Raw genomic sequence first — 23,321 nt, 5'->3', positions numbered from 1 at the left:
ACCCGGTTCCCAGGTGTTCCCCTGCAGCCTACGGCTCCCACGTCAAAACACCATCTAATGGATTGGCTCTCTGGCCCCCCACTCCCCCACCCCCTTCCTGAGACCTGCATGGTACGCTGCCTCCGAGCCAACATGCCTGTCTCTTCTTGTATGAGATTATTGATCGCAAGAAAGTGAGGCAAAGGTAGAAGCAGATGGGGGGGGGGGGGGAATGGAGAGATCAAGATAGAGAGAAAGTGAGAGAACAAGGGTACGGCAATGAAATAAAAGGAAAAGGTGACAGACTGCCACGGCGAGAGGGAGAGACAAGAAACAGAGACGGGGAAAGCACAAGAGGGATGGATTGCATCCAGAGAGACAACAAAGCCACAGATGAGGAGAGAGAAAATCCTGAGGGGAAACTAAGAGGGACTAAATCTGCTTTGCGAGTGTTTCTCACTGTAGTATTCAATTTATTTCATACAGTTACTGACAAATAAATGCCAGCAGTGCATTTAATGGCTTTCATAGAGCTATTTTAAAACCACAACAAAAAAAAACAACAACAACGACTAAATTCTGACGTAAGCTCCAAATGAGCTATTGTTGGAGGTAGATACCAATCAGTGACCAGGACACAGCCTTGCAGCTCCATTATATTATCAACGTCATAATGATTTAAAACGCTAAATAACTATCTTTTCTTTCCCTTTCCTTGATACTGCATGTAAATGCCACATTTCTATGCTGAGGGTAGATTAACTACATCTATACGCCCCACGATTTCAACCGTTGTGCTGGTTAGGAGCTCAGAGACTTGATGGTTTTTAATGTTAACATGAAACACCACTACCGTATTTTCCGCACTATAAAGCGCACCGGATTATAAGGCGCACCTTCAATGAATGGCCTATTTTAGAACTGTTTTTATATATAGGGCGCACCGGATTATAAGGCGCATAGAATAGAATAGCGTCGTAAGCGTGTCTCTTGAAAGGTGCCATTTTGGGGTCTTTATACACACAAGTGGTGTTGGACTAGGAGTAAGCACAGTACCGGTGTTTACCGCGGTGCGGCTTTGTAGTTTACCAGTCGTACTGAAACATTTTGACAGAGCGCCGTGTACAACCAGTATGGATCAACCAATTAACCAATTGATCCATATATAAGGCGCTCCGGATTACAAGGCGCACTGTCGTTTTTTGAGAAAATTAAAGGCTTTTAAGTGCGCCTTATAGTGCGGAAAATACGGTACGTTGATTCTGCACTGAAACCTACATGACGTTAAATACTGTAAGATTCCCTTTAAAACATAATGTGCAGAAAGATATCATATGTTTCACTTACTCAGCTGATATATTACTTAAAGGTGCAGTGTCTTCTACCGGTGAGGTTGCAGGTTGCAACCGACTCAAACTTCTCCGTGTGCCAAAGCGTGTAGCACGACTACAGTGGCTGACGCAAGAAATGTAAAAAACGCAGAGGGCACTAGGGTGACTAGGGTCAGTGTTTGGTTTGTCCGTTCTGGGCTACTGTAGAAACATGGCGACCGGCTCAATGGAGACGACGCGCTCTGTATGTCGATATGAAAGCCACATTCTAAGGTAATAAAAACACAACCATTTTTATTTTGTAGGTGAACATACACTAAAGACAAATATTTAGAAATATTATATAAAATTTATGCCAATAATGCTGTTGTATGATACTTTATTGCCTCCCATCATTTTTATTGTTGCAACGATTTCCCTTTATCAGACAGTCCAGGTCAGTATTGACCGTTGCTGCGGCAATCACCTGCCCAAACATGTCTCAGATACTGCTGGAAAGCCGGTTTCATGAAAACAGATATGCACACAAGATTACAGACGAGTACGGACCGTCAGGATACACAAACAGTTCAGTGAATGGACAGAAGTTAATCATTTAAACAGTCACTTCCCCTGTTATTGTACGACAAAGGAACAATAAAAGATAAAGGAAAAGTTAGACTTTTTGGAAAATACGCTGATTTGATTTGTTGCCGGGAGTTAGATGAGAGGACCGAGTATGAAGTACGACCCTCCCGCCAGCTCTACATTACCGAGGAAATCCTTCAACGGCACGACCGCTGACTGTCTGAACTACAATCCCCACAGTTCAGTAGGCAGGACACAGCCATTACTGACTAAAGTTATCACATTGTTGTTCCTAATTACCACTATGCTAATCACTGCTATCAGTGTGAAAAGCAGGGTGGACAGGGGCTATCGGTGTTTATTTAATTTCGAGATGAACCGCCGGGCCGCTCAGGGAATGTGCTATTATTATTACAGTAGAGGATAAACACACTCATTGTAAGGGCCAGATTGCTGTTATGTGGCTGAAATGAGGCTATGGGAGGTAATAACAAGGACAGCAATCAGGCTCACACAAACACTCACTCACACCGAATTAAAATCAGCAAAAGTGGGGAGTGACGAAAAAATAAACGCAATCGTACATGTCACACTGCACGCACCAAAAAAAAAAAAAAAAAGCTTTGAGCACTCACGTGTTTGGACAGGTTGGCGCTCTTGGAGTCAACATCGTACCTGTGGAAAAAGGGAAAAGAGAGCGGAGAGTGAGTGCATTAGAAGAGATGGATGGTGACAGGAGCTCAGCTGCGAATGCGACAGGGATTACAGGCTGAGTAAATCAGTAATGGGGCCAAGCAGCTTGTCACCGACGATCTCGCCGGAGGCTCTGGGTATTTCACTTTCCCAGCATCACAGGCTCCAAGGCATCCTCCATTAAAGTGACGCTAAATGCACTAATTGGCAGTGATACATACATGTGAGCGAGGCAACGGAGAGAAATATTGTGCCAGTGAGTAAACAAGTGTCTGTCAGTGTTTCCGTCTCGGCGTATTAGCGTGTCTCTCAGTGGGCTATCGCGCTATTTGTTGACGCATGTTGGAATATTATTCCTGCATTTTATTCCTCCACTCCACCTGCAGGTGTCTCGCGACACACGATGCATGCGATGATGCGTCCGGACATGGCGCCTCCAGTGCAGAGGCTACGCTCCAAAGAATGGGAAGCAATCAGACAAGCCGTTCACTCAGTGAGTGAGGTCAGGGTAAGGAGCCAGGGAAGGCCTTAGTTCAATGAGTGTCCTCACAAAGATAGAAGTACAGGGATATGTATGTGTGTGTGTGTGTGTGTGTGTGTGTGTGTGTGTGTGTGTGTGTGTGTGTGTGTGTGTTGTGCATGGGGTAATTAGGATTCTACATGAATCTAAATCTGAAGCATGACTGAGTATTCAAACACAATCACATTATGTCTTATCATCAGCGTCTGTGACTTTTTCAGCTGTCAGCGTGTTCAACTGGACAAACCATAAAGACGGTCATCCACACATGTGTCCCTACTGACTCGGACAAACAGACAAATACCCTACTTTCTATGTAAACTTGTCAAATCAAGACACCCTGTTTCACTGTAATTGTATAAAGCTGAGGGGGCGGAAATAAATAATAATAATACAAATAAATCCCATGTTACTCATTCATGGCTCTGCTCCTTGTGAAGAAACAAGAGCCTAAAGCTCGTAGCCTTGTGGGGCTGTACACAAACACAGCTAAATTAGCTCAGATTAGCATGCTGACTCGCTCGCCATGATAATGTTAGCATTTTGCTAGAAGAAAATTAAATAATACGCAAATCGCGTAGGTGTAAGGCTAACCTGGAGGATGTAGTTTCTTATATGACATATTCATCCTCACATGTTTATAAATATAATATGTGTGATATTTAAAAGTATGGCGATTGTATTACTCTCTTTCAATGTACTTTATTGAACTGTTAACTGTTGATGTTTAATCATCATGTTTTTTTTGGGGATGAACCACACCTGCCATCATAGAGCTTGTTTGCCTATGGTGTATAAATTATGGATATTATTAGATATTTTGATGTCACAAATATCCGAGGAGGATAGAAACGTAGTCATTTATCATTTTTTTGCGGCATGTGTGTACCAAGTGTGCAGGCATTAGCTTTCTTTGCAGAATGTCGATGTTAACAGTCTTATTTGAGCACGTTAGCATGCTAATATTTTAGCACAAAACACACAGCTGAGGCTGATGGAAATGTTATTAGTATTATACAGCGTGAACGATTGACCTGATGACGGTGCTATAGATGAAAGGGAGGGAAAGACGTTTTTACAACTCCTCCTATAAAGAACATGAATTTCAAAATTTTCATGGCAACGCATCTAATAGTTGTTGAGATATTGCAATACAAATCAAAAATGTCAACGTCATGGTGGCACTGAAACGGTAGAGGATCACCAGAGTAGTAGAATGACTGTATGCTACACTGTGCTGAAATACGTATCCTGACTATAAATGGCGATGCAGGCTTGCAGAGAGGTGCATTACACACGGTGCAGTCTCACAATTCACATTCAGAGGACACACTGTAGTATTTCATAACATCTTCACACAGATCCCATCTTCGCGGCCCTGAGGGAGGAAACGTTCTTTCATCTGCCCTCGTCTCAGACCGTGTTTCCCTCTGCCGGCTATCTGCGGCTGTTGGACATGTCAGCAAGAGCGAGGAGCACACGTGTGCGGGACACCAACGCACTCAAACGGGCGGACAAAAAGCCAGGGCGCCGTTTTGTTCCTCAGATGCTCATATCCATTCAGAGAACCACTCAAGAGACCGCGGGCACAGCGACATGTATTCATACATTTATGCAGAAACCTAAACAAACGAGAAGGCATAGAAAGTCACGATGCCCTGACATCTCCTGAGCATGAAAATGCCACAGCACCACTAGGGAAGTGTGTGCGTCTTGTGTGTGTCGCTACAGGACACGTAAATAAGCACGCACACACACACACAAACAGGGCTCTTCATAGCAGCACCTGGAAGTGATTCAGAGGATCCGAGCAGCTCAAAACTTTTTTTTTTTTATCATAGTTGGAATCATAAAGTTAAACAACATAACTGGTAGTAATGTGTGCTGATGTATACCAAGTCGTAACACAGCGCTGTATGTGGAAGTGGTGTAGGCAGAGCGGAGATGATGACGATGGGTTAAAAGCTCCTCTCTCCCTGAAGGAACTCTGTCCGCTCCTATATCACACTTGCTGCCAGCCCCCCCTGGAACCCCCCCCCCCAGGTTGCTATGGTTACCATGGCGAAACCGCACACATAAGCACGAGCGGCGCCCCCGTCTTCGCTTTTTGCCTTGGAGAGGGTCTGTCCACGTGGCCCGCTGACACGTCTCTTTTGAGATGACAATACGAGGATGTGTTGTGACAGAGCAACCAGCTGAGATACTGAAACACTAGCACAGGCATGGGGGAAAAACATGGCTTCTACGTGCACTAAGAGACACCATACGGTGATCCACTGACTCAGGAAATCCAGCCAATTGACCTCCTTTTACCCCCCATATTTGTTTTCACTGTAATTTAAACAGTGTGATGGCCAGAGAGGTGGCAAGATGCATGAAAATAGCACAGCCACATGAGCGGTAATCAAGGTGGATCACTGAGTCGGTCATCAAAGTGTAGAGCAAGAAAGTTGTGTGCACACCACTATTTTATTTCCCCCAGAAACCGGCATGATGCATTCACAATAGTGCAGATACACACGCATGCTATTAGACCAGGACCAATGCTAATACAGCAACAGTAAATTAGGGACACACACACACACACACACACACACACGACATCTACAGAAACTCGTCTTCAGAGTCTAACTTTCAGATCCCAGTTGGGTTGCCAACGTGGCTCCCTGGATCATAGATTATAACATAATTAGTCTCCATCTAATAAAATAAAGCCACTGAAATCCTCTCTGTAATTCAATGAGAAATGTGATCTGAGAGCAAATTGAGAAAGAGAATCCCTTCACCTAAAAGAAGGCCTGATGACGCTAACGACCAACTGTCTCCTACAGAGAGCATCTTATGCCTCTGTGCATGGGAACGCTATTATTATAGAAGAGCTTATAACAGGTGCATTTATAATATAACGTTATGTGCTACAGTGCTCACAAGGTGGTTTCTTCCACAGATACAAGCCCATACCGATATGTATATACGTGTATTCTTTAGGCCACGAACAGATGCAGAGCAGGCTCATACTTTGAAACTCAGCACAATTTGCAATTCAGGGAACAGAGTGCTTTATTACTTTACTAATTCGGAGAATGTACTTAGCAGTAGGCATGCCAATTCCACAGTCTGCCAAATATCAGTAAGAGTGATATTGGACGGATACCAATACTGCTTTTGAATTTGCCATCAACCAATATAATGAGCGCAGCAATGCATCTTAACAGATGAAGCTGTCTCAGTGATGTACTATGATAAACTTCTGTGTCATAAGTCGCTCTGAGTTAGGAAGATTTGTCAGTGTATAACTTTTGAAAACAACTTTTAAATCTACATTAAAGCACTAAATAATGAGTGTGTTCAATTATCTTCTTTCTTCAGTACATTTCTGTATCAAATTAAGCCCTTGTTCCTGTAATGCAGTGGTTCTCAAACTGTGGGGCGCGGTGGTATTACAGGTGGGGCGCAGGGGGAAATGCAGAATTCCTTTTTTTTTTTGTTAAAGTAATTAATAAATACATGACGAAAAGTATGGAAGCCCGTTTCCGCCACTGTGAGGAAAAATTACAGATCCTGTAAGTCATTATAATGAGATACTATCTCAAAATAATGACTTAGCATCTCATAATTATGACTTACTATCTCATAATTATGAGATATGTATCTCATTATTATGAGATACATATCTCATTATTATGAGATAGTATCTCATTTTTATGAGATATGCACAGGTTGGACGTTATTGTTGAAAACATATGCAGTGTAAAACTCTTTATAGCCAAATATTTGAACTTGTTTTGTTTAGTTTTTCACAGGTTGCACTTTATTGTTATCTTGAAAAGATGTTTAGTGCAAAACACGTTAATTGCAGCCAATTGCAATAAGCTATTTTTTGCCAAATTGTAGTTCTTTTTTGCACAGATATAACTTTATTTGCATTGTTCTAACAAAGTGATTGCACATTTTATTAGTTTTTGTCTGATGGAGCAATCTGGTTTACTTAAAAGTGATTGCAATTTTCTTTATTCTATTATTTGAAAAAGCACAGATGGAGGAGTCACAAAATGTTATTTCAATAAAAATTCAACATAGACCATTTTGTTACAATTTTGTTGGGGCATGAACATTTTTCTTCCTCCAAAGTGGGGCGCGACAGAAAACGTTTGAGAACCACTGCTGTAATTGTTATATAATAAGCCTTTATTAGGTGGTATCAATTAATAGTAAGTGTCACATGCATTGTGCGATCTACTTAATCTTCTCTTGGTGAAATTAAGTTAATTAGAGTTGAGTAGATAACGGTGTTGCTCGCCAACGACTATCCAGTAAAGAGATACAAATCTAAGATAAAACAGCCATATTTGTAGAACTAGAATCAAATAGTTATGGAATCTAATAATTTTCACATTTTGCAGGTGACATCTGGAGCCTCACTGAGGTTTAATGGAAGCCTATTTTAGGAAGTAATGATGTGAAAGAGATGTTTTCTAGAAGAGGCTTCCAACATTTGAGTCAACCAAAGATCATCTCTTGAACCTTAAATGCTATTTGACCTTTACAATGTCTGGTGCCAGAACAAGAATTGATTCCAGCAAATATTAATACCAGAATGACGTACACGTACAAACACACACACACACACACACACACACACACACACACACACACACACAGGTGTCGGCGTTACTTACAAGTCAAATCGCAGGTTCTGTCGCTCCTCAAAGAAGTAGTCCAAAATGAATTTCCGCACAAAGTCTGGGTTTAGCGTGTTGTCAATCACCTCTGTTCTCCCAAACTACACAGAGAAAGGAAGACGGATAAGAATACCTTTTGGGAAAACCACAGTTTCTTCAACATATCTCTGTATTTCTAAATGTTGGGACCACAAAAGAATGTCAGTTTGATGACCCAAATCTTCACAATCTATGCAGATGTCCACGTTGATATGAAACCGTTTATCTGAAGGTTTAATATTTCTGCAGCTCGCCGAGCCTTAAAACTCAGAACTCATAACTGATCACTCCTCAGGTGACACGTCAGGGCAGCGGCTGGTTCCGGAAGATTATCGGCAGCTACAGAGTAATGAATGCAGAGCAGATGCGGTATCAAGCCAATGGGGGTCAGGGAGGTTCCGCTTTGGCATTTGTTTATAATACATTCAGATGATGGGCTACTCAGAACTCTGAATAACTGGGGATGATTGTAGGTGCAATATTTGCCCCCTCATTTAGATTCATGAATATTCACTCATAAACAAGCTGTCGGTACTGGTTGTGTCTGCGAGCACAAAAGCGGGCTTACCGATCACAAGAAGTTCATGTTAGTGAATGAAATTGACCAGAACTTCAATAACACTATTACTTCATAGTATCTACAGCTTCCACGATGGCGTGACTGAAGCTAAACTAACCAGCTCCAGTTGTACATTATGAGACTACAACACGTCATCACGCCGACTAGTCCGCCTCACGGCCGCGTTGTATATGATCGCGATCATGTGACCGTGGTGCAGTTCATTTATAGCCCAACTAGCTTTTTGCTTCTGCCCCATCGCATTCACACTTCAAAAACCCTAAAAGTGGTGTTCATCTGTGTCCATTATTTTGCTGAACCAAACATGTACGTATCATAAACTTGCGTTTGCCACAGAGCTTATTGTTAGCAATAATCTAAAAATCAAAAGGAAAAATCCCAATGGCTTTTTTGTCGACTGCTAACTTTTCCGTGGCTTGGACTACAAAAATACAGCATTCTATATTGCAAATATTAATGTGACACATTTTAAAGATGTGTTCAAATATTCACTGTATGTTTCCCTGAGTCAATACAGTGTGTTGAATGCAGCCACCTCCCGTTTATAGCCAACTGCTGTTACACTGCTTAAAACCTATGACCTCAAATTTGCAAGCAAGACAGTTTTGCCCCGACCAATGAGGAGCCTGGGAGCGTACGAATGACCCCTCAGCATGTTAGCGCGGCGACATTAGCATTTACCTCAAAGCGCCGCCGTGCACAAGCACAGCCTTACGACGCTGCTAGCATAGCTGTAGCCTCTTGTTGTACCGTAGCTAGCCAACTGATGAGTGAATAGAATGTAAAGGCTGCAGAGAAGCAACAGTGGAGTCTGTTGTTGTCTCTGTTTGTGCTGAAATGACGCATTTTGGATGAAGACTGGTGAGGCGACATACTGTGATACATACTCCTCTGTAGTTCTCACCTCTCTCCACTCCTTGTTGCCCATGCCTTGTGCGTAGAGAACACAAACTGTGAAGAACAGACACACGTGACATTAAAGATCATTAACTCTGCATGCTAAAAGTCCACAAAACTTTCTCAATTATTCATATACTGGACCTAACAACTAGCTGCCTATTAGCACAATAGGATTCTTCTTTATGACATATATATTTCTGACTGGCGGCTAGGATAACTAAGGGAAGCATAAAGGAACATTACTCATAAAAACACCAAGTAAATAAATAAATTAAAAAAACTCAAATGTCACGGTATTTATTGCCTCCATTAGAGCATGACTAACAAGCCATAAATGTATGAATTAGAAACAACGACAGTACATCAAAAGCACCTAATAGTTGTATTCATGAAGCCCAAACATATTCCCCATCTTCAGATGGTGAAAGACATCATTACAGCACATTATGCAATTTCCCCCAAACGAGACAATTCACTAAAAGGCAAATTACTGAGCTCACTCATCATACACTTCATTTCAGGAGGCCCTTTGATGTTCTTCTCCGATAAGTGACATATCAATGGGCGTGCACGCACACGCACACAGACACACACACACACACACACAGATCTTCCTTCTTATTTCTGGGGTCTGATAGAAACTATATTTTAGGGAACAGACAGATTTAAACCGATAATATAAAAGAAAACTTCTTCATGGTTTTGCGGCTTATATCTTGAAGGGCTTTACGTCTCTATCCCACTTGTACCAAACGTCTTGCTTTTCTTTTTGGATCACTGCTCTTTACATTTAAAGGTTGTTTTTTTTCCACCAGCGAGTGACAGATCCAAGGGATCTCTATATTTCCAGTGTCTCAGACCTTCTCTTTTTTTTTTTCCTCATCCCTTCCACCTCCTTGCTCTTTACTCCTGTCGGGCTGGTTCACATAATGAGACCGAAGTCGCCGTGCTCAGCATAACAACAAGTGCTACTCAGCGAAAGAGTCAATGTATGGGTAAAGCCTGAGCTGCCTCCTCCTCCTCCTCCACATCATCCTCATCATGTGAATCACTGTCATTCCCGTCATCGGGTTCATCACTGTCATCATCACCTTGAGTCCTTTTTATCCCATGCTTCTGTGAATGTGCTGACGTACTAAGTTCTTTAAAAGCAGTGTGTGTGTGTGTGTGTGTGTGTGTGTGTGGTGGGTCATAGTACCACCGAAAGTCATCCTGACATCATAATCTCAAATAAACACCTCAATACGACAAATATCCTCTTCATAATAATGATGATATTATCTTATTTTTTGACTTCTAACATTTACAAACCACTCAACACACCACAAAACTCTCTTAAAGGAATAGTCCAACATTTGGGGACAAATCCTTATTCGAGCAAAGAAAGTAATGTGCTGGATACGAAGTATAGGAAAGTATAAAGCTACTTGTTGTGTTGTGTAGAAGCTAATTTATCAGTTCACTTACAGATAAAGCTGAGTTTTCCGATGTGCGTCATCACAGCCAAACAGATCCCAGACAATGAAGCTGACCTTTGCATTTTTCCGACTAGTCTTTATATTTAGGAGACAATAACGTCAACAACGACACTTTCACCCGCCTCCCATCTTCATCATTGATTGTCCCTGCTGTTCAGAGGGTGAGATTGGCGCGTCCTCTACCCGCTGACTGCTACTTGCGTTAATAGAGCCCGGGTGCGGTACACAGTGTTCACCCTCTTTAGGGTCTAGTGCAGGGGTTCTTAACCTTTTTGACCTCGGGGCCCAACTTTTCAAGTACAAAGTTCAAATATTAACACTATTAGTTTAACTAATTGATCTCACTCTTGGTTTGATTTGTATTCAATAACTATATTGTTACCTGTTCAACTCCACCCCTATTTTGGAGCAAAACCGCCTAAAATGACATACCCAAATTAAAATGGCTGTAGCTTCTGAACCACTCTGACTATATGCATCAAAAGTGTCAGAAAACCTGTAGGTCATACAGAAACAGAGCAGTGGGCCTTTGGAGTCAGTAAAAATTGAAGATTTTTGTCCGCATAAAATAAAAAAGTATCTTTCAGTATAAATAACTGCCTGTGGCTGTATCTGTACAGGTAAAGGACGGTATAGGGCTGTAACTACACTATCAGTGAACAACTGCCTCAAATTTGAAGAAGATTGGACAAAGTATGACCATTCTACAGTGTTTCTTCCATGAAGAGATCCAGGCGGAGCTCTCAAAGGATATTTGGAGACCCAAATGGACACATGGTAACCAAATGATATTCTGACACACTAAAGGTGTTTCTCCCTTTATATTTGATATTATATTATTTTACTTTTATTTTTAGCCTTTGCAAATTGCAAAATCTATATATATATGGTCGAAGACTTGGTGTGCGAGTAGCGGACTTGCTGTGCGTAATGGCTGCGACCGAGCGCACGATCGAGTATGCGGGTAGCTCAGTTACGCGAGGTTATAGGTTGGTTGACGGCTTATAGAAGAGGAAGATAAGGTTTGTACTATAAGTACTAGCGTTTTCTGAAGCCACTAGCTCCATGGTAACATACGCTAGCACATTGTTGGGTCTGTAATGTGTCTTTTTCAGTCGAAATGCTGCAAGATCCGACTTGCAGCGGTTATGGCGACTTTGGACAGTGTGTGTTTGGGCTCCTTTTGTGAAAAATCCATAAGAAATTAAAGAAAATCGATGATTTCTTTGCAAAGATGAGGGTTTTGGGCATGCTGGGATACCAAACACGGCCATGTTTTGTGATGTATTTTGCGCAAGCAAGCCGTAGGAACGGAAGGGGAGGGGATCGAGGACGCCGGCGCCCTCGCGGAGTTGAACAGGCAAAACCCTTGTCAAACAAATGAGATGATACAATGTGATGATCACAAAGACATTTATTTATCATGTGTATGTAAACCTGCATACACAACAAGAAGCCCAACAGGCTTTCCCACGAGCGTTGGATGTTTCGTCGCCAGGTGTCGCTTTATTTTTGAAGGCTTCAGTGCTTCGTTTGATAGCATTAGCCCACATTCCACACACTGAGCCCTCGGCTCTGCCTCGTTGCCTCCGTTCAAAAAGCCGTACTTAAGAAAGTCAGTATTGTATTTGCGCACACATTTAGACTTTTGGGGGGTATGGCACCACTGTCGTCTTCATTTTTTCTTTTTAAAAACTTATCCATAACTTTCGCTACAGGCTAGCGGCTAGCTGAGTGTCTTCTTCTGCTTATTGGAGCTTGTTAAACAACTGACTGACGCATTACCGCCACCAGGTGGTGGGAAGCTATATTGTAACTGAGCATCTCATGGATAACAGTAATATCTCTGGTGTCTTCAATTGATAACCTATGCGGTCCCGCGGCCCACAGGTGCAAAACTGAAAGTTTTTTGCGGCCCTCTAGGAGGCGCTCGTGGCCCAATCGTGGGCCGCGGCCCCATGGTTAAGAATCACTGGTCTAGTGTACTCTGATCCGGCCCGTGTTCCTGATGTGAAAGCCAACAGCTCTGGCGTACAGGAAAGTGCTATTGATCTTCTCTTCTGACTCTTCACTTCAGCAAGCGAATAAGCTTATTTCCCAAAAGGTCAGAGTCGTACTTTAGCTCACTGCCCTTCCACTAACGGCATTATTCGAATGATTTTAAGCTGCTGGGAGAGGAGAGGAGGAGAACTACCAACTATTCTGTGAATCTACAGAGAGAAGCTTCTTCATTTGGCCTCATGCATTAGTCAGACTCGCCTCCAGCCCTTCTCACGCATTTAGTGAAAAAAAACAACACCTAACACACACACGAAGTGACTCACAACTTCATATGGCAAAACCAAAGACCTTCTATTGGTCCTTTATTCATTGCTCCATCCCTTAGTTGCTTCTTTGACACTTGTTCTTTACTTTTTCAAACCTTCCTTCTTGCCCCTCTTGTCTATCCTTACTTTCTCCTTTTGTGATTTTGGGCAACGATAAAGAGCCACGATCTTCTGCTATCCCATCTAACAGTCATGCACTGATAGAAACACACAACAAGACAGGTGGTGGGTCTTACTTGGGTCTGATTTGGAGAAGGTGTCCCTGTCCAGCAGGTTTCTGTGGAGACACAAAGGGGGAAAGCAGTCACAAACACAGATTCCTTGTGTGAGAGGGGAAAAGAAAACATGTCCAAACATGGCACTGAATGCGTTTTTAACACACTGACTATTTATGTACTCTTTTGGCAACGAGTCGGCACGATAGCATCACGCTCTGTTTACAGTAATTCTGTGAAACTCTTGTCCGAGGTGTGAGAATACACAAAAAATATCTGAAATACTGGATGTACCGCAGCATTAGCCACAAGGAGCTTTCTCTCCACAGCATCTCGATTCCCGCAGTGAATTGTTTTGTCGGTTAAACCCGACACGAGGAGACAAACTGAGCTACATGTCCAGGCTCCACGTGCACCTCCGATTTTTATGGCTCCTAATTTCATGCTTGAAAAACACTACATCTAAGATCACGCTCTCTACAGTGGGATACTGCGTCTTCGCTTTCAGCAGAGATGGACTTCAAGGAAACCGTGACAAATTCATGTTCCCCAAGAAGAGGAAGGAAACTAAACGGCCTGATGTGAAAGTGGCATAAAACCTTATCATTAATACAGATTTGTGAATAATGAGATGAATGACGGTGGTGGTGATGATGATGATGGCACCTAATGGTCCAGAGAGGAGAGGAGAGATTGGGATCGCTAACTCGTCAATGAGGTTAAATCACTCGAGCGTGTTAAGGGCCTCGACGACAATTAAGATCTACTCTACCCGATCTGGCCTTTCATCGATTTAAAAGGTGCACTGGTGTTTCCGGGTTTGCGGAGGAGACATGGAAATGTGGGTAATGCTTCCAGTCATCCTTTGAATCCCGGGGATTGTGAAAAGCCGTCAGACAAAGCCCCCGAAACCTGGAGAGAGCCCAGGCAGCGAGCTGGTTTTCAGTGACAGCCTCTCTGACTGCAGTCATTTTCTGCTCCTCGGCTCACTCTCAGTTATCTCTATACCTCTCACTCTTCCTCACGTGAACGCATCAACACCACCTGCTGTACGGCATTTCCTTCTCTGTCTCTCTCTCGTGTTTGTCACCTCTGGTATCCGCCCGGCCCCTCATCAGTTCACTCGCTCGTCATATCAAATGTATGTCAAGGAACTTTGCACAACGATTTGCCGTCAAGACAAAACTTTTTAAGCATTTTAAGCCGTTGTTTGTTGCATTTTGGCTCAGGTTACATGTTCCAGGTCACTACAGTGTTTCCTCCCATAATGCAAAGATGCACAGCGGGTGCACTGCAGACTCAACATCACCCGTAGGTGTTTGCCTACTGTGTAATGAGTCCTCAGCAACCAAAAACCACAGATGGACACAATAATCCAGTTTAGATGTGCTAAAACCTTTCCTTGTGCTAAATACTACTGTTTATGCGCTTTAAAGCTTAGCCTGACTGATGGCTAAAGCTGTGCAAACCAGCATGGTAAACTCATGTGACTTGGCATTATCTTTGTCAGACATTACTTAATTGGTCCAACAGGTGTGGGATGCTGTTGCCTAGTGACAGCGGAATCAAGTGGAATTTAAAAGACTAGTGCAGAGCCCGCTGAAAAGGTGCCTGCTCCAAAAGGTTGCCGATCGGCTGACCTCTAGTGGTTTGGCTCATCCAAACAACTTCAACTTCTTCTTCGGGTCCAATACGACTCACCCGGCGAGTGTGAAGTCGATCGCATGAACGTTTGTCGATAAAGTTACTTTTAAATACGTCCCGTAGATCTTCAGTCTCTCTTCCGTCATCTGTTCTGCACCATGTGGCACCATGTGCCCCCCAGTCGGAGGTACAGTTTGGTAAAATAAGTTAAAATGCACTTTCTCCCTTCGAGAGGAAATGTGAGGCTCCACGCTCTCTGACCGGCTGCTGCTCGAAGCACATCACACATGGTGGCACTCCGAATGGGCTCCTGGGCTCCCCCTGCACACGAGCTGTGTGTTTCTGTGTGTGTGTGTGTGTGTGTGTGTGTGTGTGTGTGAGTGAGACACATTTTCAGGATTTCCACTTCAGAGGATAATGTGAATGAGTCATGGCTCTCTCTCTCTTTTTCTCTCCCTCCTTTCATGCAGAGGCAGGCAGCGGAAAGCTAAAAGCTGCCATCCGAGTCACAGAGAGTTCTGCGAAAAAAAAAAAAAAAAAAAAAAAAAAAGGTACCACGCTAAAATAGTGCGGTAGTATTTTTAGCCGAGAGTTTCCCAAAAACTCTATATTCTCACACCAGTAATGTGTGATTTTGATTATATGCCTTTTTTTGGTCAAATAAAAGACAAAAAGATGAATATATAAATCAACCAATCGGCTATGACGACCAGTATGGGAATGTCAAAGCGGAGCACTCGTTCGTGTCAGGAAATATTGATTTCTTCAATAGATTTCCCAGAGGCGCTCTGCTGTGGTGTGTTCAGATGCAGCCACTTTCTCTCTCCGTCAGCCCTCCCCACAGAAACACCACCTTTGGCCTTTCTGCTGGCTCGCTCACTATTGGTGGTGCACACACGGCACGAGAGATTAATCGCTTCATTTTTTTTTTTTTCCCCTCTTGTCTTTATCTCTCTTTCTAATCTCTTACCACATCTGAGTGAGACCCAGTGCAAATACCATGATCAAACTCCTTAAGTGACTGAGTCAGCCTCTACACGGTTCATTATCCTTTTAAAGAAATCAAATCAATTACAGATGCTGGGCAGTAGGCGCGTTTGCCGACGCTGTGATGACAAAAGAAAAGAAAAAAAATGCGGACATGCAGACCATGACAATCTGGTTTTATATATATATATAAATATATATATATATATATATATATGCGCCTTTTCAAGCTTTCACCTGTGCAGCTTTTAAGGCCATTAGCGAGAAAGAACAGACCACGGATGACGCATTTGGTGATTATTACAATGTCGGAGCCATAAATACCTGCATACTGAGAGGCAGTTAGCAGTGGTCACATGAGTGTGTGACGGGAAATGATTAGTTCAGTTAAGCTATTATCTTTTCTTCCTTTAAATCTATTTCGCTGCACTGCAGGTTTACCTTGTTGGTTCGTTTGGGTTTGGGGTTTTCTTCATGTAATACATTTGTGGCAGATTAGATCCTGTTCCGCTGTAGAACCTATACCGCACATTTAATCAAAAATGAGATCTGAATCACTAACATACAGTTCATGTGAAAGCCCTGTATCTCCAAATTTGGGGTATTCCTTTATGGGTTGAGAACGTTCTCCTACTTCTTAACATAAACAAACCAATAGATCGTCTGTAAATGCCATGATGGCGTTGTTTTGAAAACAATAAACTCATGAGAAGTTTGCCACCGTCTGCAAAGGGAATCACTATTCATGCCACAGTTTTAACCAACTTTTCTCCTACATCTTAAAGCACAACAAGCAAAGCACTATGCCGGCATCGCCGACACACTAAGTCACGAGTAGATACGACGGTGCTGATCTCAGATCTGATCAAAGCGTCTACTGTCATACCAGACTTTTTTCTCCTCCCTGTGGGCAGCCTATACCGGTACAGTTCCCTGGCATCCAGGCCATGCCTCGTACGCAGTTCCCCCGACAGCCGTCAATCACAGCGACAGGAAGTGTAATCTGACACCAGATGGGCGGTAAAGACACACACAAACACACACACACACAGGCGCTCCGTTACGCTAATTTGCATTCTCAATCTCCCTCTGAGAGAGCTTCAAATGATGAAAAGTAAACAGGGACTAAAAGACAGAGAGACGGTGAGGCAGCATCTTTATATGACGACTCGGAGACGGAAGACACACCTTTGTGCGTTTGCTCACTGGGGAGAGCCGCGCGATAACAGCGGAATGGGGACGGTAACCATGGCAACTACTGACAGCCAATTGGGGCCACTTGACTGACAGGTGTGTGTGTGTGTGTGTGTTTTTTTCCACCCGAGGAGCAGGGCAGTGCTGTGGCATTTGTGGCGCTCACCTTTTTACCCCCTTCCCTCTCCTCTCTCTCCCCCCCACACACACACGTTCCTCCTTCCCCACCTCCTCTCTCCTCTTCCCTCTCTCTCTCTCTCATCTACAGTCTACCCCTCTATCATTTCCCCCTCCTATTTTCATATTAATGAATACATCTGTGACTTTTTGGACTACAGATGCCGTGTCCCTGGCAGTGTGTTACCTGACGACACAACAGCAAAACTCCCCCGGGTACCCTCACAACCCTCTCCGGCACGACAAAAGTAAATTGGGTTTTTAGCCAACTGGAGGTGTGCGGAGAGGAGAGGAGAGGGGAGAGGAGAAGAGAGGAGAGGAGAGAGGAGAGGGGAGGAAGAGGAGAGAAGAGGGGATTAGGGTTAAAAGCAGAGGTAAGTGCGAGAATTATTCCTTTAATGGGTTCTTCTCACTCATTCTCAGACAGCTGTAATTAGTTAGTTAGTTTAGAGTTATTGGTGGAAAGTAACTAAGTCGTACTTCGTAATAAGGTACTTCATGTATTTTCATTTAATGCAACTTTATAGGAACTCTCCACTACATCTCAGAGAGAACATTTGCAATTGTACTCTACTACATTTATTTTACAGCCCTTTCAGATTGTTATTATTATTAAATATTAAGCTGATGGATCCCAGCCTCTTTTGTTTGTGACCCCTTGAGAGTGTTTTGGTTTGGGCCTCTTTTCACCTTCCTCAAGTCCATCAGTTGTTAGCACATTTACTAAAGAGCTATGTGGCCTCCCAACCTCGAAAATGGCTTGATTTAAATAATTGAGGCCAAAAGCGGTCAAATTATCCAATATTACCCCTAAAAAAAGCAAAGATTGGAGAAAAGTATACGAATAATGAATACAAATTTGTCCATCGACCCCTCAGATGTGTGACGACTGCACTTTTCCTTAAACAAAAGATTAGAGTGCGTATCATTTCATCATATTTGAGTTCAGTTTTGTTAACAATAAGCCTTCAAACATTGCTAACTGTGTGAGTAAAGGGATGTGACAGCACACCAAATTGCTTGTTCTGTGGAAGACAGAGGCAGCAGCTGCCTTGGGTTACTTGAAATGACCAATAGCTCGTATCAGTACACGTTTAAATGCATGCCAATATCATCAAAACTGATTTTTCATTCATGTTGCAGTATAGGAGCTCCAGCATCATAACTGAACCAGGTATCCTTTATTCCAATGGCTGGTTTTCATCCAAAGATGTAATCTGATTACTCTGCTCTGGTATTTCTGCCCCAGCTGTTTGATACCTGGAGCTTGTCTCTTCATCTCGTTTGTTCCGCTTCACCTCGTGCTCCCTCAGACATCCTCCGTCTCTGCTTGAGCTCGAGATGTTCTCCCCTGCTTTTACATCATTACTCCTCTTTATTACTGCATTTCCAACGAGTCTACTCGTCTCCTGTTCTGTCCTCTTCTCGGGGGGGGGGGGGGGGGGGGGGGGGGGGGGGGGGGGGGGGGGAGCCCGTGAGAGCCCGGAGCATTAAACTCCTGTCTTCTGTTTGACTTTCTCTCTCTCTCTCTCACTCTGACCGTGACCTGAATAGGCTCTGTGGAGACTACCCGCCGTCTCACTGAACTAGATACATTCACACACATGTAGATACACGCAGAGAGCCACACGGAGCTACCTGGCAGGTCCAGTATTCCAGATCTAATAAACCTTGGGCGCATCTACTCAGTGAAGCAAATAAAGACAGCAAAGGCTATATAGATAACGCTGGGTGGAAGATAATGAGACTATTTCTGCTGAGGTGACATGATCTGTAAATTAGAGTCCATGTGAGATGGCAAACACCAGCAGAAGAAAGATCACCATCGTCTCAAGTCCCTTTTTTCGTGCAGGACATGGCAGTCAGAGGTCTGTGGGAATTGGAATATATAATATACGTATATATATATATATACAGAAATTCTCTATTATTTACTTTCGTCTTGTTCCATGAAGCACCCGGTCATGCTGGCTTGGCCCTTTGAAGTAGCCTGATTCATAAAACATGTATATTCCATTGTAGATTTAGGTCCAGTCTCAGATGAGCAGCACAGGTGGAACACAGAGCGAACACCGGCTCATCACGCCGGAGACGTCTGTTCCCCGAGCTTTCTCTGTGAACTGTCGACGATTCCATTTGCTGTTCAGCTGACAATGATCTTTATTTGTGACCTCTGAAAGTTTGAGAGAAAAAAACACGAGGAATAGTGTGATTTCAAAAGAGGGAATATGACTCATCTCTCAGGAGACAAAAGAGGAGTCGACTCTGAGAAACGGGTTTTTTTTTTGCCCTCTGAGGTGCAGACCTGCCAATCCGCAAAACCACAGCGAGCTGAAAGCAGCTAAAAGCTGCAAAAAGCTTCAGTGTTGATGCTGAGGGGGCCCCGACAGTACAAGAAACCCTTCCACGTCACTGGGAGTCCTCTCCTTAAATGTTAATACCAACAATACGGTTAAATGGAGCTTTGAGGGCTTGTTACGGCGGTCTAACACACCCTCATATATTATGCAACGAACATAACGGACGAATCATACACGAGAAAAAAAAAAACATTATTCCTCTGATGATATCTTTTTAATGATACCTTTTAATGTCACACTTCAAACATTCTGACTTAAATTTAAGTGTTTTCCAGTCGGGATGTTTTTTTTAATCAAAGACATTGGTGTTTAAACAAAAGCTTCTATTCTCTTGGCCTTTCATGCTCTTCTCTGCATCACATGCACCACCGCAGGACTCTGTGTCTGTGTGTGTGTGTGTGTGCGTGTGCATCGACGTGCTTAGCAACAGGCCTGGAATATTCTTAGAAACATGTGGAGCGAGAGGAGACGACTGGGCATGCTCAGATGTTCTCAACAGGTCGCTGAGCACAGTGCTACAGGTACCTGCATCTCTCATCTCTTTCTCCATCACTTCTTTCCCGCCGCTTTTTTATTTTTACTGATCTATCCAATTTGCTACTGACGACCCCCCCTCCTCAATCTCTCTCTCACACACACACACACACACACACACACACACACACTGAAGGGAAGCATCAGCAGCTTGTATTCTCTCTCTGCTTCTCTAAAAGCGCTGCCCTAATTCTTTTTGACAAGGGCTGGGAGAGCCAAGAGAACATCTCAGCACACGCACACACACACACACACACACGCTGAAATATGCCACCCTACTATCTATTTTACACACAGACATGTGCAACAGAATACGCATAAGCGATGGACGACACACAGCCACACGTCTGTGCGAGTGGCCTTCTACCTTAAATGCCTTTGTCAGCGCTCTCACTGCAGTTTAGCCCACCTCGCCTGTAGTTCCCTCCGTCAACACGTCACTGGCCTTTCGGATGCTTGCAACTGCTCAACGGGGACAAACGACAACCGTCTCAGCTGCTTTACAGACACAAAGAGACAGACGGAGGGCGAGATAATCACCCAAAGAGGTGGTTTGTCTAATACGTTTCTAGAATTCTTGTCATACAGTATATATGCTTGTACTACAATGTCAGTGCAATAAGTGGGAGACGCTCAGATGGTAGTTGTCAAGCAGCCCAAATTGTGTGTTCAGTAGCCGTGCATGTGTGTGACAATCTGTGTGAAGTGTATGTGTGGTTTGTGATTGTGTCGGTCTGTATGAATTGTGCTACAGGATGACGGACAGCGTGAACGTGTAAGCGCGTGTGTGTGTTTGTGTTGATGAGGTCACCATAGGCGACGACGAGGAAAGGGGGGGGGGTTCTCTCTGACTCCCCTCGTACAGTATCAACCTCCATCTCCCTCCATCTCCCTTCTCCGCTGTTGCACGTGCGCTGTGGGGTCTTGGTACGATGCTTTCAACAGGAGGTTGGAGTGCATGTGTGTGTGCGTGTGAGAGAAATACACAGACATGCTTGGATGTGCAGGCCGAGGCTGGGGGCTTCTACATGATAGAGAGGGGGGGGGTGAGACAGACGGGGAGGCAGCGTCCCTGGAGGAATTTGAACAGCCTCTGTGCGATGTGACCGGGATGGAGATGACTTCATTAGGCCAGCCGGTTGCACCCTCTCCCCCTCTGTACCCGCCTCTCTCTGGCTGTGAACGGGAGCTGTGGGGGTGATTTACTGCACGTCAAGTAATCTCACTTGTCGAATAGTTTCAATCTGTGTCGCGCCGACGATACGAGAGCTCGCTAAAAAAAAAAACAGGCAGAGGAAGAATCCCTGATCACATGAATTCTATATCCAAATTATCACACCCGAAATGTCAAAAATAATAAATCGAATTAGGCTGGCAGAGATGTTTTGATTTGTTTTATTGTGGCTTCATCAGAGTGGAAATAAAATGTCACGAGCATCAAACGTGATTTTTCTGTGCGCGTGCCGCTTGTGCTGAAAATGTCACCGGCTGACTGACGGGAGGCACAGCAGCACAAATGTGTGTGTGTGTGTTTAAATTATTTTAATTACATATGTGTGCACACACTGCGTGCACTATATGCATGTGTTATGCATGTGTCAGCCCGTACGCAGTCCCTGAATCGCTCCCTCTGGCTTCCTGCTGGACACCGTGAGAGTTATTGATGAATTAATTTGCGATTAGGACTCGAGCACGTTCTCTGACGGCCCGTGGAGCAGAACCTTTACCGCCTGTCGGGCCCAGAGGTCCACAGGTACAGTGCTCACTTATACCCCAGGAATGTATTCCCAGAAAAACGCCCTAGACAGAACGTCTGCTCTACACAAAACTATCTCTTGTGCTGCGAATTCAATAGGAAATCAACTCCAAAAACTTTCAGGGCGAGGGACTGGAAAGTCTCTTATTTGCAACCATCCATTTTTGACTGAGGTCAGCTTGCCTTTGAGAGAGCAGTTTTTTATGTGTGTGTCCTTGAATCCATGTTTTATCACCTGCATTTTAAAATAACACCACAGCCGTCTCCCCTTGAGAGTAAGGTCAGCGTGCACACCTATTACCCCTCCATTTATTGTTTCTGCATGTAGTAGTAGAGTGGTACACACCTGGTATGCGTGTGTGTGTGTGTGTGTGGACCTTGACCTTTGCAGGTGACTCGCTCTCCCTCTCCATCAGATCTTTATCAATCCATTTTCTCACTGCAGCCGTACAGCCTGATGCATGGAGGGGAGGCAGTGCGCCACTGTGTGCGTTCTCCAAAGACGTGCGGTTAACAGTGCAATTTAATACACACACACACACGTTGTGACAAAGTGCACATGGGGTCTGCTGACTTATGGAGAAAAGCACCTGCAGTGGGAGAATAACACAAGGGAGGAGGTCGATAGTAATTCCCTCCGAGTGCATAAATCTTAACTGACCCGACTAGAAGGAAAACCTGATTACAGAACGCACACAAAAACTCTCACGGATGCGCGCAAACACAGTCCGACAGCAGCCGAAAACACGCTCTGCCTCACCCAGAGGCCGAGATTCAGCAAGGCGGTCGGGAAGACAATGGCGCCAATTTGTGGCAGCTCAGAAAGAGTTTCTTCGATATAGCTTTGTCTCGCTGATTGCCGGCGCCGCTGCGCTCTCATCCAAAAGTCATTTGCGCTCCCTGCTGCTCAGAAGCACATGTAAACACACGAGGGGGAAAAAAAAAAGTTAGCGGCCGTCGTGTCACCGCTCACTCGCACTCATCCTTTTGTGCTTTCGGGGCTGGCATTGAACCGGCGCACAGCGGGCGACCCCGTCTTCCCTTCAAAGTGATGGTTGTCAGCGGCGTCTTCAATGAGACAGCCATTATGCCAGTTCTATGGGGCCACAAAGGTCAACGCAATCACTTCCCATAGACGGAGTGGGGGAGTGAGCAACCTGAAAATAGATAGCCGGTCGCACATGACTCGTGATGTTAAAGGGTTGCAAGGGCGGGGTAAGTGGTTCACCTCCTAACGACCTGGAGCAAAATATAAAGGTTTTCTGTAGTTGCTTCACAAGAGGAATGGCACCGGAGAGTTTTAAAACGGGAATCAATAAAATCAATGGTGTGAAGTCCACAGGGGCCAACGGGATATA

At 44.0% G+C, this 23,321-nt stretch overlaps 1 protein-coding gene across 1 annotated transcript in view; it reads right to left on the bottom strand.

The window, feature by feature from the left end:
- The window catches only part of LOC142970987 (copine-8), an 83,634-nt gene that overhangs the window by 45,235 nt on the left and 15,078 nt on the right, over positions 1-23,321 (bottom strand). The window contains exons 2-5 of the mRNA XM_076111539.1: positions 13,333-13,373; positions 9,296-9,342; positions 7,770-7,873; positions 2,513-2,552 (exon numbers count right to left, since the gene is read on the bottom strand). Of these exons, the coding sequence (XP_075967654.1) occupies positions 2,513-2,552; positions 7,770-7,873; positions 9,296-9,342; positions 13,333-13,373 (232 nt within the window). The remainder of the gene's footprint in view (positions 1-2,512; positions 2,553-7,769; positions 7,874-9,295; positions 9,343-13,332; positions 13,374-23,321) is intronic.

Source organism: Anarhichas minor, unplaced genomic scaffold (assembly GCF_050575085.1).
Source record: "Anarhichas minor isolate MPS153535 unplaced genomic scaffold, ASM5057508v1 ptg000045l, whole genome shotgun sequence".
Classification (NCBI taxonomy): domain Eukaryota; kingdom Metazoa; phylum Chordata; class Actinopteri; order Perciformes; family Anarhichadidae; genus Anarhichas; species Anarhichas minor.
The sequence above is the reverse complement of the archived record's forward strand: the minus strand, read 5'-3'. Positions and strand labels throughout refer to the sequence as shown.